The 11,365-nt window shown below is 38.1% G+C and overlaps 2 protein-coding genes across 2 annotated transcripts; both read left to right on the top strand.

Annotated features, from left to right (window-relative positions):
- The first annotated feature begins 5,258 nt into the window (after positions 1 to 5,258).
- On the top strand, positions 5,259 to 8,262 carry LOC114358238 (uncharacterized). Its single transcript, XM_028312130.1, has 4 exons — positions 5,259 to 5,316; positions 6,156 to 6,258; positions 7,321 to 7,529; positions 8,096 to 8,262. The coding sequence occupies exons 1-4, from the start codon at positions 5,259 to 5,261 to the stop codon at positions 8,260 to 8,262; spliced, it is 537 nt and encodes a 178-aa protein (XP_028167931.1).
- Positions 8,263 to 8,378: 116 nt separating this feature from the next.
- On the top strand, positions 8,379 to 11,037 carry LOC114358239 (uncharacterized). Its single transcript, XM_028312131.1, has 4 exons — positions 8,379 to 8,427; positions 8,704 to 8,806; positions 9,177 to 9,385; positions 10,871 to 11,037. The coding sequence occupies exons 1-4, from the start codon at positions 8,379 to 8,381 to the stop codon at positions 11,035 to 11,037; spliced, it is 528 nt and encodes a 175-aa protein (XP_028167932.1).
- Positions 11,038 to 11,365: the final 328 nt, after the last annotated feature.

Below are 11,365 nucleotides of genomic sequence, written 5' to 3' on the forward strand. Positions count from 1 at the left end.
TTTTCACAGCTTTTTTCATTGTTTCGGCATCCCAGCTTTTTCAAATTTGTAAATTCAGCCAATTGCGCGGCAAATTTGTAAATTCTGTAAACAAAGTCAAAACCGTATATTGGCCGATTTTACCCCGTACGCTTTTACCCCTATGCACACAGTAAAGACATTTATCAAATACTGCACACACACACACGATACTTGCCGGTAAAAATATTGCAACAAATTCGTAAATACACACAATTCAATATAAAATAAAGCACACTTACTTGTTACTTATATTCATTTCACTATTTAAACTCCTATTTTCCAAAAAAATAGATCAAACAACCAAAAAAACAAATACATTTTTATAATGAGTTAACGTTCGTGCCTGCAGCAGCAAGTGTCTGTTGACAGATTGATCATATTGGTTACTAGCTGTGAGTAGTAAATGCGCGGCATATTTCGAAATAATAACGGAGAAATCTATACAGTACGGTTTTACCCCGGTATACGGTTTTGTACAGGTCTCCCCTAGTTATTTTTCGGTAGAATGGACGGCTTGTCGGTTTTGTTTAGCTCTGTGGTTTAGTGGTAAGACCACCTGCTTCAGACGCAGAGGTCTCGGGTTCGATTCCCAGTGGGGGCATATTTTTCTGTTCGGTTTGGTTGGTGGTAGGGCTTGTCCTAAGTCCGCCTGGCTAGCTACCACCATCTTACCTAAGTCTGTCGCCATTACAACAATGTGAACAGCATTGTTGTGTTCCGGCAGTTGGAGTTCCTCCGTGGTTGAGGATTCCGGGTGAAGCTCTCGCTACCACCTTCGGCCTTGATCGTCACTTACCATCAGGTGAGATAGAGGCCAAGAGCTTCCTCGATGTGGATAAAAAAAGGTCGGTTTTAAGTTTTTTTTAAGTATAAAACGTCCACCCACATGGTGAACCGACGACCTCATAAAGGTAGCAGGAAGGCGTTGGATGCAGGCCGTTACCAACCGAGCGATATGAAAATCATTGGGGAAGGCCTATGTTCAGCAGTGGACGTCCTATGTTTGAGATGATGATGGTAGTTTAAAGTGCCTCCCATTATTGGAATCACAGTTTTCAATCAATCAAGTTTAACTAACCTGCCTACAAATCAAAACATTTTTCTTGTTCATATTGGTTAACGTGTCCACAATACACCAAAGATAATGTATTAATATTACATCAACAGATTTTAAGCTCTTAATAAGCCAATATCATTACAGCCAAAAAGCTACTCAAACAAATATTATTAAAATCGCATAATCATAAAAAATAACATTAAATATTTACCCTCCAGAGGGTTAATATTTATTTTGCCACAGCCCCTTATTATAGACCTATTAAATATAATGATGTTACAATCATTTTACCAATTTATGATGGAAAATCGCACCTTATTCCGTCTACTTAAGATGCAACCATGTAAAGCTGGATGTGCAGTCATCTTTACTTTTGTATTATAAGTTTTTGTAGTACAATAAGCCGGTGGGCGGTCTTGCACATTTAATGCTGGGTGTGCAGTGTGGTTTGGTTTCATTCAATAGCGAAACATTGAATGTGTTTTGCTGGATGTGACACGGTAGTTAAATTGGAATATAGCTTCTAGAGTCTACAATTTAGACAAAGTAACATTCGTCATGAAATAAGTGAAGTGATCTCGTATCGATATTTATTACATACAGCAAGTAAATGTAAAATATCATACTTAATCTTAAACTACATAGTTAAATTAATATAATTTATATTACAAAACAAATACATTTAAAATCCTAAGGGTGAGTTGCATGGAGTTTGACAGATTTTTGACGTATGTTATTAAAATAAGATGGTGCAACTTAGCCTTAAACTTTTATTTATTTAAAGAACGAAAGACAGAAAATGACGTTTTTGGTGTTAATTTATTTCACTGACCTGCAATACTACGTGGATTGAAATTAGAGTCAAATGAAATGAAATAAGTGAGTAGGTAGGTTTTATTAATTATTAATAAAACCTACCTACTCACTTATTTCATTTCATTTGACTCTAGGTAAACAGGTATTATGTAAAACGAAATTCGTGAGAAGATACAAAAATATACAAGCACTTCTTGTTACTTTAAGTCGGTGTGCCATCTTAATTGTAACATCTGAAAGTCCGCAGATCGATTCAATCGAGGCCATTACAAACCTTTTGACACACTCGCACAATTCCGCACTTCCGACCGCTTTGTCGCGTTCAGGGTTGTCAAAATTGGTAACAGTACCGGTACGAATCTAAATATATTAACTCAAAGGTGACTGACTGACATAGTGATCTATCAATGCACAGCCCAAACCACTGAACTGATCGGGCTGAAATTTGGCATGCAGGTAGATGTTATATGACATAGGCATCCGCTAAGAAAGGATTTTACGAAACTCCACCCCTAAGGGGGTAAAACGGGATCCACGCGTACGAAGTCGCGGGCGGCCGCTAGTTAAGAAATAATATTACCAAGTCTCTATGCAGTTAGGAAACTCTTAATATGAAGAATATGTATTTTTGATGAGTTGTTAAATGAAGCTGATTTTTTACTTATGATAGAGTTACAAATAGAACTGTAACACTAGTGTGGTTTAAAGGTAGCTAGCAATTTAGGTACATGAACGTTAAAGTCCCATCAGAATATATTTTTTAAGAGTTTACCACACAGCATGTATTTATTTACCTCTTTTTAAACGCAACACTTTTGATTAACTAATAAAATAAATTATAGAAGAAGATGTGCTATACTTAATTTATTTGCTAAAATTACGGTATGTGTCTTTAGCAAATATATTAAGTATAGCACAGCGGGTGATTTTAATTTGATGTCCAAAAAAATCCTATTGAAACTTAATAAAAGTTTAAAAAAGTAATTTGATTTAAGTTTGCAAATACGTAACTTGCCAGCCCTACAAACCTGCAACTTTTTACCTCCATTCTTAAACGTGTAATAGAAACCTTATTTGGTGTCATTTCGTAAGCTCTGTGGTGTAAGCCCGCCATTATGTGATTGATACCATGCTTTATACCATAATGTGCGTGAAACGGAAACGGTACGAGATACGGATCAAAATATACCATAAATGGGTCACATTACAAAGGATATAACATTGTAATTTTGTAAAGAGGTATTTAATTGCTTGTGTATTATATGTTTGGGCGATAAAAAATACTGTAGGTATGTTTATACGGTTAAAAAAGTATATGGAATTAGTTACCTATATTGAAGACATAAATCTAGGCTTTATACATTTTTGTTCGGTCAAAATTTTCTCTACAATATAGTACCTTATAGAAGTAGCGTTATGATAGCACTGATATTACCTAAGAAGTCTCTAAGTATCCATACCGAAATTTTAACACATTTCATGGATCAAGTTATGAAATATATTTCTTACTTATAACCTACTTATATTCAGTTTTAATGTATTTATGATAATAAGCACAGTAAGGTAAAACATGACCTTAGTAATACATATTTGACTTGGATTTGTAACAACTCCTCAAAAATTAACTTCGAAACTTGAGTCACGAGCACGACCTAAATCATATTACTATCTCAACCTCTTTGTTACTGCCAAAAAAACTCAATTACTTAGCGCTTTGTTAAGCAATTTCAAGAAATTCCCAGACTAAACAGTAGCAGACCATTGTGGTTCTAATCCTGACCACCCAGAACGCTTTCATTTTTAATCTTAAACTCCAAAAGCTTAATTTCAACCTTAAGTTCATATAACTAAAGCTCACTAACAGGTAGGATCGTAATTCCATTCTAGGATACACGATTGAGTGATTTCACTCGGAACTTTAGTAAATATTTATCAATTAACGAGTATTCATGACAAATTGTCGAGCTTTTAAAAGCTTTGAAGTTCCGGCAAGCGGTGACTTCAAGCGAAGGGATAATGAATGTGTTGTTGTATGGGATTGAAATTGTATGGGAGTAGGAAATACTTCCTTCAAGAAATACACCTGGGTGAAATTTTTATTTAGAATTAACTCGTTCCCATGATCATTTCAATCTATACTAATATTATAAAGAGCAGAGATTTGTATGTTTGTGTATTGAAGAGGCTCCGAAACGACTGGATCGATTTGATGAATTCTTTCATAATTAGAATCCTAATTTTGGAAGTTGTCAACCAACTCTGTATTAAAAGAAAAATCGTTACTATAGTTTAAACTAGGGAATCTATTTCTTTAAGATAGGCACATAAAATAGGCACATTCCTGACTTCGGCGCTGGGGGTGAAATATTTTTTATTTTGTAAATAGTTTTATCACTTTTAAATATTTAGATACGCATGATTTAAAAGGTAAAATAAAAAAGTCTATGTTGGCACATAATCAAGTAATTAATGAAGTGACTTGAAAAGTTGACGGTCAAAGGATATTAAAAATCTAGGGAAATTGTAGTTTGTATTTAGCTCATTGAAGTATAGTGTCAAATACCCAATTATGCGCAATACCTCAAATTGAACAAGGCAAATCTGCCTGCCTGAAAGGCTAAAAAGAAATTATATTTCAATGCAAATAAACAGCTTAACAGAATTGCAGACTGGTTTAATCTCTACCGTAACGATACGGGCCCGATACGCAAACGTTGTTAATTGGCGACCGAAGATACAGGGTGTGCAATTTCAAAAACTTTTAAATTCATTTTTTATTATTATGTAATCCCTTATCAGGGCACTTATACACGTCATAATATAACTTGCCTAACCTATAATAATATGTTGTCATAAAATGGTAGTAGGGTAGTGGTATTTTTACCCAATTCTTCAAGAAGAGCTTGTTTTTGAGGCGTTTTTTTCTTCATGCTCTGTAGTCTAACGTTAATGCACAATGAAATTATGATCACATTGGATAATTTAATGTAAAATGTAACTAAGAATAATATTCTACTCTTATGGCATGGCAAGCGTAGCGTAGGATGTCTACCTACAAAGTAGACAGATGACCTCATAAAGGAAGGAGCTGGATGCAATCGACCAACCTTGAAATTAGTGGAGTATGTTCAGTAGTGGACGTCTTGTGATAGCACGTTACATCAGTCTACATTTTTCGCATCGCATCTAATTCAATAACAAAAAGATGCCAAAGTTCATCTATAAAATTCCGTTCAAGACCGACCCTGTATTTCCCAGGTCAGTGTAAGCCAATCCAAATAATTGGTATGCGCCGATCAATTAGCCACTCATACACTACATGCAGTGGAGCGTTTGGAACCAACTGGGGTGCTTTAGCACAGTGATGGCTACTGCAATAATATTGCTGTCCGGCTTAGTATCGGTGTTGGCTTATGGCGATGGTACGTGTTTTTTAATTTAATTTTAATTGGGTAGAAACACTATTGACCATAATTTGAAAAGATTCATTGATCTTCTCAACTTTAAGACGTCTCTCCAAATACTTCTATGATGAAATTACATTTCCACAATGAATTATTTTTAGGAAAACCCAAGAAAATACAGTTAACTCGAAAATTCAAGTTAAAGTAACTTTGAAATAAACACTAAATTACATTAATTTGGTGAAAAGAAGACGTCTTATTTTGTATTCGTAATGAAATCAAATTCAAACTCTTTATTTAATAGGGATGTTTGCTGAGTAAAAAAGCAAGAGTTTTAAATAGTCCGTCAGTTAGCTTATCAAAAACTAATCGACACATATTTTTCGCTTTTTAAAACTAATGAAAATGTAAAGAGATAAAGCATGCCAAAGTTATAAGAAAAGGCCCGTGACGTCAGTGAGTGCGTAAAAGTGTAGCACTTTGTGACGTCGCGCGGAACTTCAACGCACTATTACTTTGTAATTATTTGTTTGATTGACAATTAAAAATATACGTGTCCAATATTTTTTTTATATTTAAATTGACGGACTAAAAAATTTTTTTAGGAAACTAGCCTATTGTTTGATCTAAGGGGTCATCAAAATTTCACTACTGGTGACTATTATTCCTTCACGGAGAAACTATTGAAAAAGTTGTACTAAATACCTATTCCTATGATATAGTGATCGATCAGAATAGCATATTAATATTATACATAGTTAATTTAAAAATTTAAGCACCTTTTTATAGAAATCTCAGAAGACGATAGTTGTTATTGGTTAATTAGACAATACTATGTTATTATTTGTTCCTAATAGACTCAAGGTCTCGAACCAGAGGAGCACCTTTGCCAGGCACGCTGAGTTCCGTGGGAGGGTCCGGAGAGGAGTCCCCTCCGGTATATCGGCCGGGATCGCAAGCGTAAGTAAATGACGGAGACATCCCGCTTTTTGCAGGATCCCGTTTAGTAGTATTAGAGGCCGGTCGGTCTATTCTCACAAATAAAACACTGGATACTCATCTTTCACATTATATTGCCTTAATTTAGATACAATACATCACTTAGCACAAAAGCGCGGGGAGTCATCTCCGCGCGTCCCTCTATTCTGACGTTTGATTCTCGTGTGACATTGACGTATATTGTCAATGTCACAATGACAGCAACTCATTGGCCACAACTATACCGTTATTTTAACGTTTTAGATTTTTCATAATTAACAGTAGTAATACGTGTTTTAATATTAACATTCACATGAACCGTTTGCAGAGTCCCGCAAGAAACCGATCCGATTGAATTTGGAATTTGAATTACAAATACACACTTGTGTCACACAACCTTCCAATTTTGCGGAATTCATTGATGCAAGATTGCCGTGGGAAAGGGCCTTTAGTTCTTTACTAGCTGACCCGGCGAACTTTGTTCCGCCTTAATGGCAATAAATAAGCAGACTTTTTTTTAGTTTCGAACGGGATAAAAAGTATCCTATGTCCTTCTCCTGGCTCTAAACTACCTCCCTGACAATTTTCAGCTAAATCGGTTGAGCCGTTCTTGAGTTATAAGTGGAGTAACTAACACGACTTTCTTTTATATATATAGATTACATACACGTCTAGCGCATAGCTAAGTCAGTGCCTGAGGTAAGGGAGCGGCACTGTCATGACAGAAAAAACAAGCCTGAAGCACACTTGAAGTAACGCTTGCGTTCGACGTCAAAAAACATCTTCCCATGGCGGTACACTGCCTCAGTTATGAGCCAGATCAGTATGTAGGCCTTTTTCAGGGTACCCAATGCACATAGTTTGTCTGTCCTATCACCACTTTAAGACAACTTATCGGCTGTTGCTGAGAAGAAAAGGTGGTTTTCATTTCTAAATCTTAATTATATTATTACATTGTTATTATTGCCAAACTCCTAAGCTGCTGGCATTATTTTAGTCACTGTTTAATCCCGTTTCTTCAACAAAACGAGTCCACTTTTCCAGGTACGTGGTCTCCCAATTCGTGAAGCCGAAGCCGCCTCACCAGTACTGGGAGGAAGAGACCTCCTTGACCCTGGTGCCTGAGAACAAGAACTGCCTACTATGTGAGGCCCAGGACTCTGGGGCGTGCAGGGCCATGCCATCTTGCGTGTACTGCGAGCCGACTGTCACTGCTTTGTGTGAGAGGAGCACCCCTTGCTTGAGATGTACTGGTAAGATAATATACTACGAGTATTTCTGCTGAATCTTAAACTTTCCAATATCGGAATTGAATCGTTCGTCCGTTTCAGCCAAACGACGTCCACTGCTGGACAAAGGCCTATCCCAAGAATTTCTATAACGACCGGTCCTGCACTGCCCACATCCAGGTTCTTTCAGCGACCTTCACCAGATCGTCGGTCCACCTAGAGGGGGCCTACCCACGCTACGTCTTCCAGCCCGTAGTCGCCACTCGGAATTATATCAGAAACTAGAGCAATTGTTTCTTCCAATGGTGCTGTTGTGTCTTTATGAAACTTACGAGTAGGTACATACAAAACGACTCTTTGGAATATGCTTCTTTAACATGTGGATTTTAAAAAAGACAACGAACACAAGTGGTTAGATGGTGGAGCTGATGAAAGAAGTATAGAGAGAGCTTGTAATCTTGCTCCTGCAGAATCAGACTTGAATGATAATGATGATAAAAAAGTTGAAAAGAGAGCTCGTGATCGTGCTAAGTCATCTTTAGTCGTCTTTTAGTGTCCCGTGACTTGATCATTACGATCTTTTCCCTTAGTGATCAAGAACCCATTCTTCAAGTGCATCCCCGGCGAAAAGTACATGGACGAGTGCGATTCGTGCCGCTGTACTGACGGCCACAGTGGCTGGTGCACCAACCAGTTCTGCGAGTTCCGCGCACTGCACATCTACGCGGCCAAGCTTTCTGATGGAGAGTTCTACTGAAAATACTTTATTAAATTCTAGAACATTCTTGTGTATTATTTTGTTATTTCTGATAGCAAAAGACTTTCCTCCATTGCTGCACACAGCGGCTCGTTTTAGCCTAAAGACGTCCACTAATGGAAACCCCCCCCCCCCTCCCCAGGGATTTCCACAAAGACTGGTCCTGTNTATTTTTTTAAATTTTCATACAAAATAAATTTTATAAAATCCGATTTGTATGAAAATTAAAATAATTAAAATGAAGAAATAAATTTTCTCACTTCACCATACCATTTATATGCTCATGTTAACATGGGCTAGTGTCGGCTCATATACCCATTTACCTAACACCCTGTATACATAGTAATTTAAAAATTTAAGCACCTTTTTACCGAAATCTCAGAAGACGATAGTTGTTATTGGTTAATTAGACAATACTATGTTATTATTTGTTCCTAATAGACTCGCGGTCCCGAACCAGAGGAGCACCTTTGCCAGGCACGCTGAGCTCCGTGGGAGGGTCCGGAGAGGAGTCCCCTCCGGTGTATCGGCCGGGATCACAAGCGTAAGTAAATGTTTTCATTCAAATAAACTCTTTATTGCAGGTAGCGCATAGCTGAGTAAGTGTCTGAGGTGACAGCGCATATGAAGTCTGAAGCACATCTGAAGTCTTACTGGCGTTTGACGTCACTAAAACTTCCAGTTCCGCTCTCATGCCTTATATACTGACGCCACGCCTCAGCTAGGCACAAGACTCTTTTCAGGGCATTTATATGCGTCCCAATATAGCTTGATCTACCATAATTTCGGGACGACCATATCAGCTTCCTCTCTCTCGTACTAGTACATTATTAATTATTGTCAAACTACTTAGATGTCGGCGTTTATTAACTTTTTCGTCCCGTTTCTTCAACAAAACGAGTCCACTTTTCCAGGTACGTGGTCTCCCAATTCGTGAAGCCGAAGCCACCTCACCAGTACTGGGAGGAAGAAACCTCCTTGACCCTGGTGCCTGAGAACAAGAACTGCCTGCTGTGTGAGGCCCAGGATTCTGGGGCGTGCAGAGCCATGCCATCTTGCGTGTACTGCGAGCCGACTGTCACTGCTTTGTGTGAGAGGAGCACCCCTTGCTTGAGATGTACTGGTAAGATAATACAGGGTGGAAACGTTAAGTGATCTCACTCGATTATTTCTAAACTATACAAGATATTGAAAAACTGGTTACTGATCCTGAAAGTGATTCATGAGCTCTTTCAAACGGTACCAATAATAGGTTACAGAATAATCTGTATCTATCTGAAAGTTCAATGTTTCCAGCTTCCATACTAAATGTATGCCAGAGACACATTATTAGAAGTGTATTTTTATTTTATTTTATAACTAGCGGCCGCCCGCGACTTCGTACGCGTGGCCCCGTTTTACCCTTAGGGGTGAAGTTTCGAGTTTTTTAGGGTTTACCCGGAAATTATTCAAACTTTTCTCGCTGTAAAAACCATCCTTGAACTTCAACAAACATTTAAAAAAAAGAATTGGTAAAATTGGTCCAGGCTTTGTTGAGTTATGCGCTTACCAACACATTTTGCGATTCATTTTTATATTATAGATAAACTTAAAATAAACACGTAAATTGTATTCTTATTTAAAATTATTCATGGAAAACATTGGTTTTAGGCTTTACTTGCTATAATATTGTCAAGAGACGAGTGTCATGACTGTGGTAGTACTAAATGTATGGAAGAAGGAAACATTGAATTTTTGGATAGATCCAGTTTATTATGTAACCTATTATTGATACCATTGGATAGAGCTTGTGAAGCACTTTTAGAATCAGTAATCAGTTTTACGATATCATGTGTAGTTTTTAAAATAATGTGACTTTACCAAATGTATGGAAGCTGGAAACATTGAATTTTCGGATAGATCCAGTTTATTCTGTAACCTATCATTAATACCGTTTGATAGAGCTCATGAAGCACTTACGGGATCAGTAACTAGTTTATTGATATCATGTATAGTTTAGAAGTAATCCAGTGAGATCACTTATCGTTTCCACCCTGTATACTACGAGTATTTCTGCTGAATCTTAAACTTTCCAATATCGGAATTGAATCGTTCGTTCGTTTCAGCCAAACGACGTCCACTGCTGGACAAAGGCCTCTCCCAAGGATTTCCATAACGACCGGTCCTGCACTGCCCACATCCAGGTTCTTTCAGCGACCTTCACCAGATCGTCGGTTCACCTAGAGGGGTTCACCCACGCTACGTCTTCCAGCCCGTAGTCGCCACTCGGAGTTATATCAGAAACTAGAGTAATTGTTTCTTCCAATTTCCAATGGTGCTGTTGTGTCTTTATGAAACTTACGAGTAGGTACATACAAAACGACTCTTTGGAATATGCTTCTTTAACATGTGAGATGGATTTTAAAAAAGACAACGAACTCAAGTGGCTAGATGGTGGAGCTGATGAAAGAAGTATAGAGAGAGCTTGTAATCTTGCACGTGGAGACTAAAAGACTTAATACGAGAATGTTAATGATGAAAAAGGTAAAAATAGAGCTCATGCTGTTGCAGTCGTCTTTATTCGTCTTTTAGTGTCCCGTGACTTGATCATTACGTTCTTTTCCCTTAGTGATCAAGAACCCTTTCTTCAAGTGCATCCCAGGTGAAAAATACATGGACGAGTGCGATTCGTGCCGCTGTACTGATGGCCACAGTGGCTGGTGCACCAACCAGTTCTGCGAGTTCCGCGCACTGCACATCTACGCAGCCAAGCTTTCTGATGGAGAGTTCTACTGAAAATACTTTATTAAATTCTAGAACATTCTTGTGTATTATTTTGTTATTTCTGATAGCAAAAGACTTTCCTCCTTTGCTGCACACAGCGGCTCGTTTTAGCCTAAAGACGTCCACTAATGGACAACCCCCCTCCCCCCCCCCCAGGGATTTCCACAAAGACCGGTCCTGCGCCGCCCGCATCTAGGCACCTTCCGCGACCTTCACCAGATCATCGGTCCACCTAGTGGCGCCCATCAGCTCTGCGAGCTACTGATAATACTTCGATTAAACTGTAGAACATTCTGGTGTCTTATTTCTGAAAGCAAGACTTTCCTACTTTGCTGCACAC

This window comes from Ostrinia furnacalis, unplaced genomic scaffold (genome assembly GCF_004193835.3).
Source record: "Ostrinia furnacalis isolate ACB-3 unplaced genomic scaffold, ASM419383v2 OfSCF3798, whole genome shotgun sequence".
In the NCBI taxonomy this organism is placed as follows: domain Eukaryota; kingdom Metazoa; phylum Arthropoda; class Insecta; order Lepidoptera; family Crambidae; genus Ostrinia; species Ostrinia furnacalis.

Coding starts and splice junctions, on each gene's coding strand:
- LOC114358238 (XM_028312130.1), top strand. CDS start 5,259: ATGGCTACTGCAATAATATTGCTGTCCGGCTTAGTATCGGTGTTGGCT. Junction 5,317..6,155: donor GGTGTTGGCTTATGGCGATG/GTACGTGTTTTT, acceptor TGTTCCTAATAG/ACTCAAGGTCTCGAACCAGA. Junction 7,530..8,095: donor CCCTTGCTTGAGATGTACTG/GTAAGATAATAT, acceptor CTTTTCCCTTAG/TGATCAAGAACCCATTCTTC.
- LOC114358239 (XM_028312131.1), top strand. CDS start 8,379: ATGGAAACCCCCCCCCCCCTCCCCAGGGATTTCCACAAAGACTGGTCC. Junction 8,807..9,176: donor TATCGGCCGGGATCACAAGC/GTAAGTAAATGT, acceptor CCACTTTTCCAG/GTACGTGGTCTCCCAATTCG. Junction 9,386..10,870: donor CCCTTGCTTGAGATGTACTG/GTAAGATAATAC, acceptor CTTTTCCCTTAG/TGATCAAGAACCCTTTCTTC.